Source organism: Mastigoproctus giganteus, chromosome 10 (genome assembly GCF_048544385.1).
Source record: "Mastigoproctus giganteus isolate SK-2022 chromosome 10, ASM4854438v1, whole genome shotgun sequence".
Classification (NCBI taxonomy): domain Eukaryota; kingdom Metazoa; phylum Arthropoda; class Arachnida; order Uropygi; family Thelyphonidae; genus Mastigoproctus; species Mastigoproctus giganteus.
Window position 1 is genome coordinate 91,283,238 of NC_143584.1, and position 22,254 is coordinate 91,305,491.

At 34.8% G+C, this 22,254-nt stretch overlaps 1 protein-coding gene across 2 annotated transcripts in view; it reads right to left on the reverse strand.

Annotated features, from left to right (window-relative positions):
• Positions 1–22,254, reverse strand: part of parvin (beta-parvin) — a 130,826-nt gene that overhangs the window by 3,111 nt on the left and 105,461 nt on the right. For both annotated transcript variants that reach the window (XM_090382486.1, XM_090382487.1), the window contains 4 exons: positions 21,086–21,105; positions 15,868–15,929; positions 10,575–10,643; positions 5,007–5,181 (listed from right to left, as the gene is read on the reverse strand). In XM_090382486.1, coding sequence (XP_090238612.1) covers positions 5,007–5,181; positions 10,575–10,643; positions 15,868–15,929; positions 21,086–21,105 — 326 coding nt within the window. The remainder of the gene's footprint in view (positions 1–5,006; positions 5,182–10,574; positions 10,644–15,867; positions 15,930–21,085; positions 21,106–22,254) is intronic.

Here is a 22,254-nt window from a genome sequence, read left to right on the forward strand (position 1 = left end):
AATTTTCAGAATCTTCTCTTCATTCCTATTTTTAAAGCTTTGTAACTTGTTATTCCGTTCCCACTTGCGCGTATTGTGTTACTTGCAATTTGTGTGTGCAGTGTTTTTTTTTTTTTTGTTATTGATTGCTTATCTTTTTACTGTTTTAAATTTCAGCCTCCACCAACAAATGTCATTGAACAGAAATGTCAACTAGTTTAGTTAGTATGTACATATTACAGTATGTATTAATTATTCCGATTATCACGAATTATTCTTCCGAATTTCCTGTATCATTTAATTGGTCAGATAATAAAGGGTAAATTTGTGCTTAATATATCTTTACTTTTATAGCCTGTAGATAACATTCCTCCTATTTTCGCTAATTAGAATCGTGTTTAAATAGAATTAAAATTCAATTCACAAACGTGATCATAATGACCGACGCATACTGCACATCGTATAGCGAACGGTACTTACTATGGTGATTTGATTGTACAATGAACTAATTGTAAAGGGGGGGGGGTACATTGTATTTTTTAACTACTGTATTTACTTGAAACTTCGGATAATTGGGGCAGCTGCTTAATTGGGCCAAAATGCACTAGTCCCGAGGTGTCCCAAATAACCAGAATCGACTGTATTTTATCTTGCAAAGATGAGTCACTGGAGGAGAAAGTGAAGGAGGGAGGGTAAGACTGGATCATTATGTTGTGAAAATGAAAATATGGAATTCATCTAGTTATTTAACCAATTATAGCTCTTCACAAAACACTGTCCACTTAAATTTGTTTTTTTCTGTGCCATTCTTTTTTCTGCACAATACTGCCATTATTTCTACCAGACAGGATAGTTATTTGATGCAAATTTTGAAATGTGGCTATTAATAAAATTTAACAATATAGTTGTGGAAGGACGTTATGTGGTTGTTTTCCATTAAGATTATTACAATATTTAATGCCACCCATATACCACGTGAAATTAATAATTAAAATAATAGAGGAGTCTGTCAGCAGCATGGTCTGATTGGGTATTGGTAAGATGCCCGAAACGTCACCTTAATGTATAGTAGTTTAGGCAAATATCTTAATGAAATTTAACAAATGTTTAGATAATTAAGATATCCCTGTTATTAGAATTGAATATAAACATATTTTTCATTTCACGTTTTTCTAGCAGTTTTAGAATTATTTATTTAAAAAATTTACTTTTGTTCTCAGGGTAATTTTTAATAACACTTGATTACTTTTATCAGCCAACTAACTGAACTTGTCCATCTCTCTTTCTGTTCTGCATACCTACTAGTAATTTACAACAGTCTAAAATTCTTTTTTTTTTTTTTAATGAAATACTGTGATTATGAGTGGATAGTCTGTGGTGAGTTGAATGAAGATGTTAATCCTCAAATAACAACAGACAAGAATTGGGTTATGCAAATTCCCTTGTTTTCTGTACAAATGGGATAACGGGGCTTTTGCCCCGTTATTCCATTATTGAATTAGGAAGAAATGGGCAATCATAACCTGGAAGCAAAAATGTCATCAATGAGCCATGTCTCCAAGAAAAGGGCTTCTACCACTAATAAAACAGTTTGTCAAGGTCAAAGATAAAGACGGAGGCTGTTTCCCCATACATTATTTCCAAATTTCTTGGGAGAAGCAAGTTACTCCACACTGGTATTTTTGATGGACCACATCTCAGAAACTGTCTGTTGCAAGAATAATTTCTCGGTCAGGGAATGACCACTGCATGTCCCCGGAGCAATATGGCTTTAGTTGCTAATGCTCCTAAAAACCAAGTAACAAACAAGAATAATTTCTCAACTTCTGTGTCTCAGAAAGAAATGTAAGTTTGAGTCAGTGTTCAAGTGCTGTTGTGCTTATCAGTTTCAAAAAACTAGGAAGTGAGCATGATGGTTTATTTAGTGCACAGCTACCTTGAATGCACCCAAAAACACCTTTGTGAAGAGCAGGTTGAAAGATTTAAAAAAAATATCAAGGCTGTGGAAAAAGACAAAAGAGTAAATGGAATGATTCAATGAGGACAGATTGCTGGTGGTGTATGAAAAGGAATTCATGAGATGAGCACAAAATAGCTGTCAATTCCACTAAATAAGGTATTAACTGAGTACTTGTATATATTTTACTATTTGTTCTTAATATGCTGTACTGAAAGCTGTCTGCTTAATTTTTCAAATACAGGCATACCTCGATTAACGAATAGGATGCGTTCCACGAAATTACTTCGTTAAGCGAAACTTCATTTTCAGAGGTAAAAATACTATGGCCAGAATAGGGATATGTTCCTACGTAAAGAAAATGAAAAGCTTTTTTTTCGAACAAAGAAAAGTTTTATTAAATAAACAGTCAACTTACATACAAAGTGAAATCACATTTTAAAATATGAGGTTAAAGTTGATTGTTTATGCTTTTTCCCCCTTTCATTTAACAATTGCCTATACGGAGTTATTGCATTTAACACTGATCGCTTAACTATAACACTTCTTCCTAAGTCAGGATCATTTTCACTAAAAAAATTTAAAACGTTTTCAATATCATTTAAGCACCTTTTTAAATCTTTGGTTGTTAACACTTTTTCGGCAGGTACTTCTTTAACTTCGCCTTCACTATCTTTGTCTTCGTTGCTAACAAGGCTTTCTAAATCTTCCACTGAAAAACCATCATCTTCTGCATTCAATAAATTTCTAACATCCTCTTCATCGACATTTTCGAAACCTATTTGATTGAGCCATCTGGATAACTTCATTTCTAATTCTTGGATGTTATTTTCTTCTTCTAGTACAACTTCTGGCCATATTTTACGCCAAACTCCATTTAAGCATTTCTTAGTGACTTCTTTCCAAGAACTATCAATGCTTTCTATTGCGTTTTTAATGGTGTAGTTTTTCCAAAAAGTTTTAACTGTCATTTCCTCTTTATCCTCTAGTTCAGTTAAATTGCTTAAAGTTCGACGCAGATAATAAGCTTTAAATGATGCTATTACTCCCTGATCAGGGAATCAGGGAAGTTGTGTTTGCTGGAAGAAACACAACTTTGACAGGAATGCATGTGTCCAACGTGTTAAGATCAGTAGGATGTCCCGGAGCATTGTCTAACAACAAAAGAGCTTTTTCTTCAAATTTGTTTTTATGACAATACTGTTTTACTCCAGGACAAAAGTGGTTAACAAACCAATCAGTAAATAACTCCTTGGTAACCCACGCTTTTCTATTTGCTTTCCATATTACAGGTAAATTCATTTTTATGTTACCTTTTAACGCCCTCGGATTTTCTGAATGGTAAACTAATAACAATTTTAATTTATAATCGCCAGAGGCATTTGATCCAAAGAGTAACGTTAAACGGTCTTTGGCTGTTTTGAACCAAGCAGCTGATTTTTCTTTAATAGAAATGAAGCTTTTTGTTGGTAGCCGTTTCCAGAACAAACCGCTTTCGTCAACATTGAACACCAAATTTGGTGGAAAATTTTCACGTTTAATTATTTCCTTTAGTTTTTCTGGAAACTTATTTGCAGCTTCAACATCTGCACTTGCAGCTTCTCCTGTTCATTTTACACTATGAATCCTGGCCCGTTTTTTAAATTTCTCGAACCAACCACGAGAAGCCCCAAAGGTTTCCGTAATTTCTTCAGTTTGTTTAGATTTCAGGTGATTAAACAAAAATGGAATATTTTTTTATGTTAAATGGGGCTTGAAATTGTGGGCTTCGTTATCAGAGGTAACGTTAACCGAGGTATGCCTGTACATAAATTTTGCTATATGTAGTATGATTTTTATTTTCATAAGAAAAAATCATAAGATTTTTGAAAATGAAAACACAGACATGGAAGAGTGTGATTAGTTCAATTTGTAGACAATGAGCTGTTTTCACAAGATCTAAATAAATTAGTAAGGTAATGAAATAATAAAAAAAAAAAAATCATACAGGCATAATCTACACAAAGATAAGAGTTGTGAGCTTTTCAAGCTATTTTAATGACCTTTCTTCCACACACCATTTGGTATCTTTTGAGTTAAATCATCACTGCATTGTTAGATGATGCCAATAACTACTGAAGCTGTCATCTATAGAGTGCTAGTGCAATGGTGAGGCAATTTGCAGCAGTAGCCTCAAAAATGAGATCAATGGCATTGTGAAAAAGTTCATTTTCCTTAGCCTCTAATATGTGGAGATAAGTCATGCTATTTACAATACCATAAAATAGAGTATAACTGTATAAAGCAATTATAATTTTTATATAGTAGCAATAAAGAGCACACAAAGTGAGGGAGCTCAAAAGTGGTTTTATTTTTACTCAAAGTAATCAGCACCTGATTGAATGAACTTATTACATCATTCTAAAAGTTTATGAAAAGAGTTGGCAAAGGCATCCAAAGGCTGTTCAGTTTTGCAGTTACCTTTATCCCAAAATCTCTCTTCTTTGAGGGCAGTTTTCATCACCTTGAGAAAGAACTCTACTGGTGCTAGAGCAGGAGAGAAGAGCAGATGGTTGGCATATACAATGCAATGTTTCATCAGAAATGACTTTACAAGTGCAGAAAGGACCTTGTCATGCAACACGAGCCGGCTGCGTTTCTCTACTCTTTGATTCTCTCTCTCTGGTACAAATTCGTTGTAAATCACACAGTTTGTCAAAAAATGTGATCATCATTCCTGAATTTCCACTTCTTGGGTAATTTCAAATATCCTCACTTCTGTCTTTAGACTGCTTATACCCTTCGAACCGTGGTACAACTTAATGTTTCTGTTGCAGTTTTCTCATTTAAAGCAAAATTTTGACACAGAATGCTAACATTACTAATTAAACTGGTTGTTACTTAACCTGTCAGCTTACTGGACAATCTTATATCATCTGTTGAAGGCAGTTTGAACTATAACATACCACATCCATCAAACATGACTGCAACAGCACAAATCCAGGAATTTTATTGTCACACCTCATATAATGGCATTAAAATGCAAGTTTTGAAATTTAAATATTGAGAACTCAATGAAAAGTTTTATTACCTTCTGGTCTTGCTTTAGGCTTCTGCAGGCCAGAATCCATCATAAGTTCGAAAGCAAATGCTACATTATGCACTTTATGTTCAAAGGATGTTGGGGTTAAATTGAAGGAATAAAGTGGCACAAAATAACCTTCAAGAAGACCCATTAGTAAAGTAAGATACACGCCATCATGAAACTACAAGAGAAAAGTTAAAACCTTTTAATGAAATTAATTATGTCACTTACTAAAAACAGCATCATATATCAGATTAATTTGATTACTAAATATTTCAACCTGATACTAATTACAAGATAGGGAACTATAGCATACTCTATTAGAATTATAAAATATTTAATTTTCACTGAATCAGGGCAGTAAGCATGCATTTATTGATCATTATAAAAATTACACCAGTGAGCCAAAACATTATGACTGCCTAGCTAATATGATGTTGGTCCTCCACGTGCAGCCAAAACAGTTCATACCCGGTGAGGCATGGATGCTACAAGGTATCTAAATGTGTCTTGTGGTATCTGGTACCAACACTTAACCAGCAGATCCTTTAACTCCTGTAAGGTCCATTCCATGGTTGGGGTGCTGCAGATCGGAGTTGCTGTTCCAACACAAACCACCGATGCTCAATGGGATTGATGTCTGGGAAATTTGGAGGCCAGGGCAATACCTGGAAGTTTTCCTCATGTACTGCAAACCAGTGGTGTTCCACAAATCAGTTTTTTTTTTTTTTTAGTTTCAGTGTTTAGCAAGGCAGCTAGGAGTGTCAAGATATTTTAAGAGCAAAGCACATTAAGGATTTGATCAGACACCAAAACAAAATCCTTCAAAAGAATATAACAGCATTCCAAGGACATTCAATGTGACAGATTGGAAAAATCAGATCTGTCCTTCCAGTGTAGTCATTTTAAAAGAGTAGCATCCATTAATTACCACTCTCTGTCTTCTATCACTCAACCACCCTTTTATCCATTGTAGCAACTTGCCCTTAATGCCATACTGCTCCAATTTGTACAGCAGTCTTCCATGTGCTACAGTATGAAAATCTTTCCTGAAATTCAAGTATATGATATCAAAATTATTTTTTTCATCCAGTTCCTTTGTGACCACATTTTAGTATCCAATCAAATTGATCAGACAAGACTTCCCCTTAATAAACCCATGCTGTGTCTGAATTATTACTGCTGCCTTGTCTAGATGATCCTGCAGTGACTTCATTATTTTCCCTGTAACAGAAGTCAAACTAAGTGGTCTATAATTACTTGTGTCACCCTTTGTGAATTGGGAATATATTTGCACATCTCCAGTTTGTGGGGACTTCCTCTGAGTTCAAGTGTATAAGGCCTTGAATGGTTTGAACAAGCTCAATGCTGATGAGATTTTGCTTAGTTTCTTTGCTGCTGCCTTCAATATAACTGGATAAATCCCATCAACCTCAGGTGCCTTTCCTATGTTTAACTTCAACAATTTCTTCTTTACTTTGCTCTCAGTTATTAAAAAATCATTAAGCACCCTGTTATAGTTTGATAAACTTCTGCCATTTTTCTCCCTTAATAACTCCTCATGTGTGAAAACATGCAAAATACTCATTCAGGTTCAAGGGTATTAAAAACTATCACGAGGAGACTTAAGGGAAACCATTAATCCATTGACTGATAAAATAACTAGATAAAGTATTCAAAATTTGAATAAAAATTAATGAATCACTAAATAATTAAATACTAATGTTCTATCACAGCTTTATATTTAAGCTTCTGACTTCTATTCAAAGATAAAGGCCCTTCTCATTGAAGCTGCATTATCCATCGATTTTAGGATTGCTGCAAGATTGTACCTTTGGGAAGTAGAACCTTGGCTGGTTGGGACTTGCTGAATACTGCTGAAGCTATGCAAGTGGCTTGGAGTGGGGAGGCAATCATGTTTTCTGCCTTAATTGTTGAGTCTTGACTTCTGTGGCTGTCGCTGATGATCCAGTTTAGAAACATGATGTAGTAGTAGCAGCAGTAGTGGTGGCATGTGATGCAAGAAAGCATGTGTATGAGCTTATGCAGCATCAGCCAAAAAAAAAAAAAAAAAAATCACACCATTCCCTCCAAATGCCTGTCCAATTCCTCCTTAAATTTATTCAAACTATCAACTTCCATGACAGATGGAAGTTTGTTCCAGCAATTAACCACCCGCTGGCTAAAGGCAAATTTCCGCACATCTATTCTACATCTGTCTTTTCTTAACTTGAATTTATGCCCCCTTAGGTTTGTAATCTGAACAAGTGGAAGGATCCCATCAGAATTCAGCATGCTCAACCCATCAAGGCCTTATATACCTCAATCAGATCACCGCACAGGTGTCTAGTCTCCAGCCACTCCAATTTGCAGAACTTCAGCCTCTCTTGGTAAGAGGATCCCTTCATTCCCCTCACCAATCTTGTTGCCCTTCTCTGTACACACTCAAGTAAATCTGCATCCTTCCAAAAATGAGGCCCCAGACCTGTACGCAGTTCTCAAGGCGTGGCCTGACCATTGCCTTATACAGAGGGATAATCACCTCCTTTTCCCTGCTAGCAAAATTCCTGTATATCATTGACAAAACCCCATGACCTGCCTTGGCAGCCTGTCTGCATTGCTCAGAAAACTTCATATCTGCCTGCACAATTACTCCCAGGTCTTTTTCATTTTCTACCACCTTAAGTGTAGTACCACACAGTTGGTACGTTTCTTTGGGGTTACTTCTACCCATATGTAGTACTTTGCATTTGTCAAGATTAAACTTCAGTTGCCACTTCTTAGCCCATCTGCCCAAATTATCTAGATCCTGTTGCAGTAGCGCACTGCCATTACTGTCATTAACAACCCTGCCAACCTTTGTATCATCTGCAAACTTCGACATTAAGCCTGATATACCTTCATCAATATCATTGATAAATATACAAAACAACAGTGTACCTAACACCGAACCCTGTGGGACTCCACTAATAACATTAGTCCAAGAAGAGCAGCACCCATTGATTACCACCCTCTGTCTTCTAGCACTTAACCATCCTTTTATCCATTGTAGCAACTTACCCTTAATACCATTCTGCTCCAATTTGTACAATAGTCTTCCATGCACAACAGTGTCAAAAGCTTTCCTGAAATCCAAATATATGATATCAAAATTATTTTTCGCATCCAGTTCCTTTGTAACCACATCGTAATATCCTATCAAATTTGTCAGACAAGACTTTCCCTTAACAAACCCATGCTGTCTGAATTATTGCTGCAATGCATCTTTAACCAGTGACTCCATTATTTTACCTGGAACAGAAGTTAAACTAACTGGTCTGTAATTACTCATGTCACCCTTCGATCCCCCTTTGTGAATTGGGGATACATTTGCACATCTCCAGTCCGTGGGAACCTCCCCTGAGTCCAAGGATGCTCTCATAATTATGGCCAAGGGTTTGCTTAGTTGCTTTGCTGCCTCCTTTAATATAACTGGATAGATCCCATCCACCCCAGGTGCTTTTCTTATGTTTAATTTCAACAATTTCTCCTCCACTTTGCTCTCAGTTATTACAAAATCATTAAGCACCCTGCTACAATTTGATAACCTTCTGCCATTTCCAAACCTTAATAGCTCCTCGTGTGTGAATGTAGATGCAAAGTACTCATTCAGTTTGTTTGCTATCTGGGCAGGATCATCAACAGTCGATCCATCGATAGCAAGTGGACCAATCAGATTCATCCCCTTCCTTTTAGAGTTTATATAAGTAAAGAAATCCTTGCTGTTTTTCTTAGCATCTTTTGCCAAGGATTTCTTGTAATCTGCCTTCGCCTGCCTAACCTCCTTTGTGACTTGATTACAGACTAGCTTATATCTGCCATAGGCTTCTGAGTCACTTGATAATTTATATGCATCCCATGCATTTTTCTTCTCTGTTACGAGTCTCATTAGTTCATTTGACAACCATTTAGGCCTAAACCTTGAACAATATTTCATAATAGGTATGAAACGTTTAGTAGCTTCCACGATTAATGCTTTGAATGCTTCCCACTTAGAATTTACTGTTGGTAACATCGTCAGTTGATCCCACTGTACAGAATTTAAAAACTTTCTGAGACCACTGTACTCACCTTTACGGAAGCAAAAACCCTTTCCTTTACCCCTGATGGTAATTATATCTTTAAGTAAATCCCACATCAGTACACTGTGATCACTGCCATCTAGTGGTTCCTTTATCTGCAAATTCTTAATACACGAGTGATCACTGCTGATAACCAGATCAAGAGTATTACTCTCTCTGGTTGCCTCTCGAACATGCTGCTGCAGAAAACAATCATCCAATAAATCCACAGAAGTCTGACTAGTGTGTGAGTGACCAACCCACAAGTTCCAGTCAATATCTGGGAAGGTAAAATTCCCCATTATAAGATATTTCATTTTACTGGCCCACTCTATTTCTCTGTATAATTGTTCATTGTACTCATTCGAGTCATTAGGCCTATAACACACTCCTACTCTTATTTTTGCTATCGCAGTGCTTAGTATTGGATATAATCTGCAAATTCAAAGCAGCAGTGCTACTATCTACAGAAAACTCCTATGGAAGAAGAGCTTTCAAAGAAGCATTTTTTATTAAATGCTTTAGAGCTTCAATAAACAAGGTAAAGAATTTTGACCAAATTTCAAGATTAAATCCTCAGCAACCTCAACACTAACAAAAGTCAAGACCCCTCATTTTTGCTCTTCATCAAGTTTAACCTACCAGCAAGTGCATTCCCCTCCCCCCTTCTGGTTTGCAGCTTATATTTTTAAAATCAAAGTGGATGCTGCAATCAAAATCTGTAACAGTTGACACTGAATTGGAATGTAAAATATTTATTTCTTTACCTAATATTCATTACAATATGTTGTGATGATGATGGTGTTTAAAACAAATTTTTATTTATACTCAGCAATTGTGCTGATCATATAGAAATGTAAGCATATAATACCATGGTTGCTGTAGAACAATAAAACTATCAAACTCTCACCAACCTTTCTCAGGAAACAAAAGTAATTCCATAAATAGATCTTGTAAACCAAATGGAACAGATAACCCATATTTTTCAAATGAGTCATACAAGTGACAGTATAGAATCTGGTGATATCCCAAGCACCTTTGACATTTTGTGGCTTGAGTGGGCTCCACTTAGATGTTCCATTTGATAACAATCCTTGCTATTTTATTGAAAGGTAGGTGTGTGTGTGATTAACTGGTAGAAAGTCAGTTTTCAGCAATCCTTCACTGCTGGTTAAATGGCCTTGCACGAGGAGTTCAACTTTTCTTTTTGGGGAGAGAAGAAGGAAACGACAGGATATTTTCTCAATTTCTGTGTGTGTGTGTGTGTGTGTTAAATATAATGAAAACTTTCCACTTTTATTTTGCTACAACAAAAAATTATTTTTAGAAGATATAAATTAATGCCATAACTATTGAAATAACTACAACACAGAGGTAATAGAAATAACAATAATAACTTGTACAGATAATATAATACTGTTCATTAACTGAATTATTTCTTAATTTAAATTAAGCTTAGTAATGAACAAATTACCTGTGAATCTAGATCTGTGACTTCAAGATTGATTTTATTCAGATGTTTATTCACAAAGGTTACCAGTGACTGTAAAGATATAATATGCTATTTTAACATACCCATAAAACAGTAATAAAAATTATATAGTTAATAATTATGAACATGAATTCCAAACTTGCAGGTTTTAACATACCTTTATAATGATCAAAAGCAAAAGTGGAAATATCAGGTAAGTAAAATATAGGTGAGGCAAATTCGGCTGGAACTTGTTTAGACGTCTCTCTGTATGTGTGACACAAAATTTCAAGAAATGATTCTTTAAGCAAAACAAATTAATGGACATCTCCAGAAATTACTCACCTACACACGAAAGAAAACTTCGTCACTAGCAGGAATACTCGCCTGAGCCTCTGCCTGGGTACCTCCTTCCCTTCTCAGACTAGTATTCCTTTCCTTAATACAGCCTCACTTCACATATGGAATTATCTCATGGGGTACGACCAGTCAATATAACCTTACGAGAATCAATTCAATTGTCAATCGATGTGTTCGTTCAATTTTGGGCCTTCCCTGGAATGCATCGGTGACTTCGAGATATAAGGAAGCGAGACTCTTAAGCATCTACCAACTGATACAAAAAGCTGAGGCGGTCTTTGTCTACAATGCTTTGAAAACACCGAACTTTCCTCCTCTCTTCAGATCCTTTTTTATAACAATAGAAGAAGAAGGAATAAGATATAATTTAAGAAATGAAGCGAACCTGAAGGTTCCGCTTTTCAGAAAAGCCATAGGCCAGAAAAATATAAAATACAGAGGCGCAAAAACCTGGAATAATCTTCCTGAAAACATCAAAAATGCCATTTCACTAAACAAGTTCAAGAAGCTCCTGACTGAACACATCACCAGGGATGTGTGATCTAAATCACCTTCCACTCAACTCCTGAACTTTCCTCAATTCATACCAGTTTGGAAATTGTGTAAACAAGTTGAAGGAATAGCTGTCATAAATTGTAACATTCTATGCAATTATTTCATAATTTTTCTTTCATACTTGTTATTGTAAAAGTATTCACAATGTAATTATAAGTATGTACTGTTGTTAACTACGCGACATGTGTGGTTGGTTTACGTAGTCTCGGTAAATGGAATGTAGAAACATGTCCGATTCATGATGTATCTGTTTTTATTGTTATCCTTTTCAAAGGGAACACCCCCTAAAAAGCCTCTGGCTTATGTGTTCTCCCTCCCTTCTTGCTGTTATCTCCCAACAATTGTAACACAAAATAGGGATAAATAAATTATCAAAATTATCAAATATGAATTGCTATTGTGGGCCAAAACATTAAACTGATATTACTGTGTTGAACAAAATCAAATAATTAATAAATGAGAGAAAAGCAAAAGGAAGTAAAGGTAAGAAGGCTGGATGTGTGTGTCAGGTTTGGAAACAGGAATGTGCAAAATTCAGGTTTTGAAAGACTGTACCATCTTATCATGCATGTAGTAACAAAAAAAAAAATCTTTATTTCTGGACTTCAACATTTAAGCTCAGACCTAACTTTAATTTGACCAACCAGTGCATTTGCACACACAGATTTATATTATTTCAAGAAAGCATAAATGAATGGGCATCTCAAGAAATTACTCACTATATGATGGGTAAAGAGGCAAGTGAATGCTTACCACTGATGAATGATACCATGCAATACAGAAAAATACAAAGTAAAACTGCAAAACCTCAGTGACAGAAGCAAGAAAGAAATCAGTTAGTGTAACAAATCAACAAGATACATGAAGCAGTCGAGTTGTTAATCTATGCAAAAACATGAGAATCAGCAGACTGAAATATTCAGGATATGATCACACACAAAACAATCACAAGATAGCATCACAGAAGTTGGGAAATTAAATGGAATATGGCAGAAAATGTTTATGTAGATCACATACAATACCAACCATAAAGGACAAGGAAAATTAAATTTACAGATGACAGTACGGGAAAAAGAAAAAAAAAAAAAATGTTGCCATAAATAAGGAGCAATAAATAAAGAACTTCCAATTCTTGCTGTAATAAAGAAATTACAGCAAGCACAACCTTAAAAAAAAAACACATGGTTTGTTTGTTTTCATTTTTTTGTTGCACATGTGGGAAAAACAGGCCGTAATGTTCCATAAAAAATGCAAGTCCACAACACACAGATAATTATGATAGAAAACTTGCAGAATAAAATATATCTCAATTTTTTTTTTTTTTTTTTTAAATCTGAAAAAAAAAAAATTGATTCTATTATGCATGTAACTTAAAAGCTTCAGATGTTTCCAACTTTCTGTTGCAAAATACCCAAGTCATACGAGGATTTCAGTCAGACCAAATAATTAAGCACTATTGTGCTATTTAACCTTTTTTTTTTTTTTTTTTTTTTATTATTATTATCATAAGCATCACCAATGCTGCTTTGATGAGCTTATTATTAAATATATATCAATGCTCAGCACTGACAATAAATAATTCATAGATTATTCAGACATGCACTGGGTTCTGGAGCTGTGTTTGGTTATTTTAACAACTGTATATTATAGTTATTACAATTTAAACTCTTTATAGCAACTCTTTTTTTTTTTTTAAACATCCCAGCACATTATGACTTAGGTGGTATTTACCAACCAATTTTTCATAAATGTAATACTATTTTATATGTTATAACAACCCCGAAAGGCAAATTCGCGATATCAACCCAAAAATTTCCATTACACTTCTCTTGTTTTTTACTTTTTTTATTACAATATTCACATTTCAAAATGAAAGGATGATAATTTACTTAGGTTAATGACAAGTCTGTTCTCAGGCAGACCCTGAGTAATCACTCAGTGGCATATGAAATTAACTAACTAGAAGTTAATTTCATTATACAGTCATGTACAGACTGTGTGTTTATTGATGACTTCTACAAAGAAGGTAGCTTTGCCAACTGCAGACAAAATCAAGATTTTACATGATGTAGAGAATGGTTTGACCTTCCTAAAAGTACAACATTCACCATTACAAAAGATTGAAAGCTTACAGAAATCTGCTGCATTGGGTATGTCAGAGCGGGAAAGGTGAAGTATCTGGATCTTGAAATGGATAATGATGATGTGTGCAAAAATTATTCCCATTGATGGAAATCTTAAAAACAGGATGAATCACCTGTGCATCAGATGAATATTGAAAATTTAAATTTCTGAATGGTTTCAGAAATTTAAGAACGGCACAGGCTGTCTTTCAAAAAAGTGTGCAATGAGAGTGAAACCACTGGCCCAGAAACTATGAAGGAACAGAATGAGAATCATTTTAAAAATGTTTCATCAGCACTGACAAAACTGGACTTTAGTGGAAAACATGTCTGGCACAGAGAACTTTCTTTTCTTAATTATTTGGAAAGCCCAGAAGCCTCGATGCTTTAAAGTTTTGAACACATTGCTGACTGGGTATCTAGCAATCCAAAAGGATTGCTAGATACCCCCCATTACCAAGTGAATGTCCTGTGTGCAATCACTGTTTAGTACCTGCCACCTAATATGACATCAGCTCTTCAGCCACTTGATCAAGGCATAATCCAGTGCTGAAATAAAATCTACCAAAGAATGCTGTTAAACAAAACTGTACTGTATTTTCAATGCAAAATACAGTGCGAAATCGACATCCTGCAGATGTCCTATTTATGCATTTCAGCTGTGATGAGGTTGACAAAAAAAGTGATTGCCAAATGCTTCAAATATGCTGGACTTGAATGATGCAACAAACGAAGCTCTGCATGCTTCTTCTTCCTCTGTTAATCATGAAGAACAGTCCAATAGTGAAGAATAAATTTTTGATGATTTGCACCACTGTCTAAACTTAGAAACATGTTTGGAATACTTGCTGGAGTGGATGTGGACATATCGCATTTCAAGAGATGCATGAATAAAGAGAAACTTACTGTGGTTGAGAAAATGTTTTTTTTTTTTTTTCAAGAAAAACTTAACTGCAGAAATAAATTTACTGTTGTGCACTGAAAACAGCACATTTTGACAGGTTATTTTAAAGTCTGAAACCAGTTAACTAGTCCTGGTTAAGCCGTATGTAAGTATATATATACAGATACTGTATATATTGTACATACATATACAAATTAATTTTACAATTAATGCAAAATGTAAAATCTTCATTTTCTTGTTAAATACAGTAGTACATGATCTTATTTATGTAGTGTAAATCTTATTTCCACTGTACAGTATTAGTAAAATTACATTAAATTTAAATATTCAACTTTTTGTTCTTTTGTTGATTTCTATAAATTATCAACATAATGTCTATTTTTCTCATTCCCTTAGGGGTTTCCAGAAAGAGCTTCAAACTGTATAAGTAAATCCACAGCTGTGGAGTAGTTCACTTTTGACAATCCATGCCCTGCTAAACAGTATAATTATGTTGTTTTAGCAAGGTACTTGCTAAGTGTCACAAACTGTAAGCAGCTTCAAGGGATAGAGTAAATGCAAGTACTTCAGGGTACTATTGGAGTAGAAGGTCGTGGGAAGGCCAGATGACAAAAGATCACATATACTATATTACATATATTATCTAGACATTTCTGATTGTACTGCAAGTTCTGAAATTCATATCAGATATGATGCACACAGACCTTTGCAAAAAAAAAAAAAAAAAAAAAAAAAAGCATGATATCGTACAACACTGAAATAATTACAACCACGAGTAGGGTCTATGTGAGTAGTGTGAAACACAAATGGGTAATAATTGAACACAATGCCCAGATTGTGGAGATAAATATATCAAATAAATTGGATGCTGTCTGAAAAACAGAATGGGTGAACATTAGTCTGGCACATATTGGGCCAACTATAGTCAAGCAGCTTGAGCACTGTATTATTGGAAAAAAGGTACAAAAAATGCAACTTGAAGATAGGGATGGGAGGGACATGAATATACATTCATCCTACCCTTGAGAATGCTGTACAATGATAAGTCACTAAATAAGCATTTAGTATCATGGTAGTAACTCATGTCCCTAGTAGTAATATTCTACTACTTACCTACTAATATTAACATGCTAAGCTCTATTAATGAAAAAGAGAATATACAACCTTGAAACTACACCAGTATTTTTAGTGATTTAATTTTGTATATTTTAACTGCTTTTACATGCAGTATTAAACGTTATTTCTATTTAAACTGTGTTTTATTTTATTTTATGGTTTAATGTGTGTGTGTTTTGTTGAGCCATAATTAAATAAAAATATTCTAAAAGATTAAAAAAAAAAAAAAAAAACTTACTTTCTTTACAACTTGCAGTTTATCAGGTGCATGATCAAATAGAGTGTCAAATGCATCACGTTCTGAAAACATTATTTTGTAACAATTAGAGCAGTTTAAATTTAATAAACTAAGATACTGTGTATAATTAAGTCACATTATTTATACACATACACACTTATTTTTTTTTTGATGTTTGGTATGCTAAGACCAAACTTAACCATAATAATAACTATAAAGCCAAATAAAAAGTGCATCAACAGATCTGAAGATAACTGTAAAGCAATATGGCACAATAAATGAAATATGTAATATTGCTTTGACCAACAGCCTAGAAAGGAAATATATTGTAGAAGAAAGAAGTCTTCTTTAGCGGAATCTGGATAAGCAAAGAGTAATGTCTGCTCAATTTACGGTTAGTAATCTGCAGTTTTGAATGCCCAATTAAATTACCTATGGTAACTAACATTTTTTCTTTAATGATTTAATTAAAAAAATTGTTTTATTATCAGAAATAATTAGATAGTATGAATCAGAGCTGTAATACTCAATATGTTCTACGTTGATAATAATATTAGTAAATTAATAAGAGGAGTTTACCTTAATATAGTACGTGGAACACTTCCGTATGATACCCTCCAGAAATTAAAACGGAAAAAACGAAAAAATCGACAACTTACCGGTACATTAAAGTAAAATATAAATAATTAAATAATCAATTTAACACAATTCAAAATCAATTCAAAACAATTAAAATTCAAATTAACGCAATTAAAAGAATCTTGCGTTAATTTGAATTTTAATTGTTTTGAATTGATTTTGAATTGTGTTAAATTGATTATTTAATTATTTATATTTTACTTTAATGTACCGGTAAGTTGTCGATTTTTTCGTTTTTTCCGTTTTAATTTCTGGAGGGTATCATACGGAAGTTTCCACGTACTATATTGAGGTAAACTCCTCTTATTAATTTACTAATATCAGAAATAATGTAGACTGAGTAAATAGAAATCATGGGATATCTACCTAGTAATGGGTAGGCCCACCTTTCATCTGGATAAGGGCAGTCACACAGCATGGCATTGAGTCCACTAGTTCACGAAAGCATTCCACAGCTATTTCCATCCATGCTTGCTGCACCACTGTCAATAATTCTGTCGCATTCCTGGGTGGAGGATCCAAAAGCTTGAATGGACCTTCCCACAGCATCCCAAAGTTTTTCCACAGGGTTCATGTCCAATGAATGGGGAGAAATAAATCTGCGGAATGCTCTTCGAACCATGTTCTAGTCACCTCGGCTCTGTGGGGAGGCACAATGTCCTGCTGGAAGTGTCCATTGCCCTGTGGATGCATGATGACCATGAAGGGAAGCACACGTAACCTGGACAGTTTAAAGATGCATCTAGATATACCAGAGGTCCCAACGTGTGTCCAATGAACATGCACCAGACCATTACCAACCGTCCACCTGCCTGAACAGTTCCTTGTTGACATGACGGGTGCATAGCTTCATGCAGTTTCTGCCAGATATGCACCCTCCCATCCACTCTAAATAACTGGAAACAGGACTTGTTGGACCAGGAGACCTGTCTCCAATCATCCAAGGTCCAGTGCCGACATTCTTTCGTCCAGTTGAGGCGTAGAGTCCTGTGTTGTGGTGTTAGCAATGGGACTCTGGTGGGTCAGCGGCTCGCATAGCCTATTATGGCTAATGATCACCTGATGGTCTTGGTGGAGACATTTCTGGCACCTCCCTCGTTGAAGTCAGTGGTGATTTGTGCCACTGTCACGCTCTGGTTGGCTGAAACAATGTTAGAGATATGTTGACGGCCACGTTCATCCACCACCTTAACCTGCCCACAGCGCTGTTCACGATGAGATGTTATTCCAAAAATGGCATATTCCCGATACACTCTTGATCCTATCAAACAAGGATAGTGCAATTTCTCTGCCACCTCCACGATAATGATCCATGTGTTGGACATCCACTATCATCCCTCTTTCAATCAGTTAACTCACGATGTTTATCCATACTGACATCAAATTACCGTCTATTGTGAATGCAGTGTACCAAGCAGTGGGTTTGTCCACTAGTGAGAGGGGTGACAACATCACATTGCCCAGGAACCAGGTATCCACGAATTCTGTCCTTTCAGCATAGTCACTAAAGTTAATTATGTTGGCATATTTGCCCACTTCAATTACTTTAAAGGCAGTAGCTTCCAAATTTTAATGTATTGGCATTTTCACTGACCCCCAGTTAACATTTTCATCATACCCCTGCTCATTTGGAATAGCTAAATTTGTTATAAAGAAAAAATGTCTGCTTGCATCTTGCAGAAAGGAAAACATTTTTAAAGGTATGCACAGGTTTTCCTCCTTAACTGAGTGACTCACTGCTAAATTAAGTGTTACTTTGACAGACCCAACACGATGAAACAGTATTAATGAATTCCCTTGTAGATTTACAAGGTAACTGACATTGAATGTATTTGTTAGGTTCATTTAACATATATCTAGAGGAAGTAATATTAATGCATCCCTTAGTCATGATATTGAAACACTTTTTTTTTTCTTCTTTTTTTCTTTTTTTTTTTTATTAACAGTTACATGATAAACTGCATTTTCACCCTTCAGATTAACCATCTACTTTTAACAACTTTATTTCACTGAATTATTCCACTACATAATAATAAATAATATCCTATTCTAAATCCAAGTATTTCTTGAAATTTTTATCTATAACAATTTTGGATAATAGGGGGTTTAAATCTGTTTTGTTGGCAGGGATGCCAAACTCACAAGCGTTTGCAAGCCATACTAACAATTCAAGATTTACACTAGTGCACAGACATCAGCATGGAATTATTGAGAATTAGAATTATTAAACATTTTCAAATCTACACAGAGTTTTTAATTTGTAAAAAAAAAAAAAAAAAAAAATTACATTTTAATGTTGAGTGGTTAATTTATTTCAAACTATTTTAATGAGAATTTTGAACATAACTTAAAATTCTTTTAATTATTAATATGGGTGGGCTGAGGGTGTGAAGGGTGCCTGGGGAACATCTGCTCTCCAGGAATTCTTCCACAAGCACACTGCAGCAGATGCACTGTGCCAATAATGAAGTTTGGATAAGATGGGGTTATGGTCTGAGATTGTTTCTCATGGTATGGCCTAGGACTTTTGGTAGTTGTGTGGGAATCAAAAATGCCAGTGCCCAGCTTGATGCTTTCAGTAATTCAATGCTCCCCATGATGTGGCAATTCTTGGTACAGACTCATGTTTATTTCAACAGGATAATTACCATGGCATATCGTTGGTGCTGTTTGAGGATGATTCGTGGACATGATTGTACAAAAGTTGGAATGGCCAGCACAGAGTCCCAACTTGGATTCTACAGGGGTGAATTGGGATGTCAGGTGAGGGTAAGACAAACATGTCTCACATTTTAGTTCAACTGGTTACTGTTCTGCAAAAGGAATGGAGGATGTAAATGTAAAAATGTGTAACAATTTTTTAAAAATAATAAACTTTTTTTTTCAATGAAGAAGACCTGTAGATGTTTCAGTTTGTGACTGATGGTGTGACAGCAACATTTTGAGCATGCTAAGGATTCTGTACAGGAGTGAAGGAAATTAATCCACAATAAAAAATTTTCACTACCTCCCTCATATGGAGAACCTTGCTTCTGGGACTTGGGGTTGTATCAGAAAAGTTAGATATTGTGATGAAAAAGGTCATTTGGGTTGTGAATTTTAGAAAGGCAAGATTGATAGCCTCTTACTCAGATATTGGCTCCAACTATGTGCATTTGCTTTATCATTCTGATGTTGGATGAATGCTCTCTTCTTCAGTGTGAAAGGTCTTTCATCTGCAAAGACCAATGCAAAATACCTATTCAATTCATCAGCTGGGTTATCTAAAACTTTTCCATACCCAGTACACAAGAACCTATTTGATTCAGATTTTCTTTGTATTCACACACATTAAAAATTCCTTGTCCTCATTTTGCTCTCTCAGCCAGTAGTTAGACTTCTCCTTCCTAACTTTATTACTGTTACAGATAAACCTGCAGCTATTGTAGGCTTCAGTACTTTTTGTAACTTTCCCATGCTGTCTTTTTCTGCTCTATTACACCAACTAGCTCTGTATTCATTCATTTTGGCATTCTCCTTGTGCCATATATTCTTAATGGTATATATTCATTCATAGCACCTGTGATTTTTTTTTTTTTAAAGATATTCCATAATTCAAATGTATTTGCCCTCCCTCTGCAATCAGACTGATAAATAGATGCCATACAGCAACTGAAACTATCATAGTCACCTCTTCTGAAATTAAACCTGCAACATCTTTCTTCATCTTCCAACTAAAGATTCTGTGTTCACCACCTTCCAATGGTTCCTGTACTTTGATCCCCGTGATGTCATCTGATTTGTGAATGATGAGGCCAAGATTACATATACTCCAACATGCCGGTACAAATAATACTCATCTAGTTTATTTTAAAATTTTCTTCCCCACGGTGTGAGTTTCCCTCCCATACGAATTGTTAAGTTGAGCTTGGTTTTGTCTACTAGACCAACCAGAAAGTATGTCACACAGGCTAAAGAACTGACGAACTCTAGAAATGCCTGCAGGTATTTCCATCTGAGTCCCAATGTCCCTGGACCTTGTACTGTAAGTGAATATGGTAACAACTATTATTTAGGTAATATCTGAACATAAGAAAGATTACTAAATTTACAATATATTACAGAAGTTAAACTGTACACCAAAACTATATCTACTAAAGACTAAAATTTAAAATTTTAAACAAAAATTATGTCTACCAGACACCTGATTTTAATCTCTTTTGCTGGAACCACTAAAAATGTGTCTACAGTAGAATCCCTTGTAATTTCTAATAAGCTGGTCTGCATTTACTTTTTTTTTAGAAATTTTAAATTTTTATGAGATGGATTTAATATTACTTATGTGAGTTTGGATTTATAGTTAATTCAATTAAGGTTACCTTTGTAATCTTGTCAATGTATTCAGCCTATCTAAAATTGTTACTCATTTGCTTCTCTATTGAAATAGAAGAAATATTATAGAATATTGATAGTCCTACATTGTTAATATTACACACCATTCCAGCATTAAAAATATAATGTAATGTTAAATGTGATCAAGCTTCAAAGTAAAATCACTTTCTTTAAAATTTATCTTAAAATATATATGAAAAATACTTACCAACTCTCATTCCAAGGTCACTAAAAAAAATAATTAAAAATAAATAAATAAATAAATATACTATAAATAAATATATATATAAAGGAAAGATTCGTATGTATATTGTATCCTTAGGTTTTATTTAAAACCTCAACACTTATTTTAAGTCCAAAAAACTTGCCTATTGAAAAGTAAAATTTTTTATGTTACTGGAAATAAGCAGTACTAGTCTCTGAGGGATGGTCTCAGCTACAAATTCAAGAATCATTTTCTGAATGTTCACGCTATAGTTTATAAAATTTGTTAAAACTGTCATGAATGGTTTTTATCATGCTAATTTAATATTTGTAAAATCTATTTAAGCTAAGTTAAAAATATCTTTGATTAAATTGTTTTATGACCAGTCGTGCAAAAGCATGAGGTAAGCAAGGAAAGCAATACTCATTCCAGGAAAAAAATTAGCAGGAACTACAGTCCATGGTGTCTGTCTGGAGAGATCCCTACAATGTATGGCATCCATAGTCAGCTAACAATCAGAAAGTACTTAGAAGTTGATAAAGATTATCTAGTTCTGCCGATGAACATAACTGACTCAATGCGATCTACAGGGTGGCCACTGAAAGACTAAAGGTTTTGAAAAAGTCATAACTTGTTCATTTTTAATCTTTTTTATTTTCTTTTTTAGGTTATAGAGCATCCCTTGGAGATTAAAATGGCTACGTATGATGTCCAGCAACGAGTAAAACTCAGGTTTTTCTATTCCAGTGAAAGATCAATTATTGAAACTCAGAGAAAATACTGGCAACATTTTAAAGTCCTCCTAGCGATAACATGATTCGGAACCTAATCGCCCGGTTTGAAAGAACTGGATCAGTCGGCGATCTTCTGGGAAGAGGTCCTAAGCACACCAACGCAGCGGTGGAAGCTGCACGGCAGAGTGTCCTTGAGGATCCATCTGCCTCTACCCGTCGTTGCTCTGCTCAACTAGGCATCGCCAGAACATCGCTTCAGAAGATTCTGAAAGGATGGTCAGTCTTTCAGTGGCCACATTTTAATCTCCAAGGGATGCTCTATAACCTGTAAAAAAAGAAAATAAAAAAGATTAAAAATGAACAAGTTATGACTTTTTCAAACCCTTCAGTCTTTCAGTGGCCACCCTATATATATAAAAAAAGGAAATTCTTTTTGTT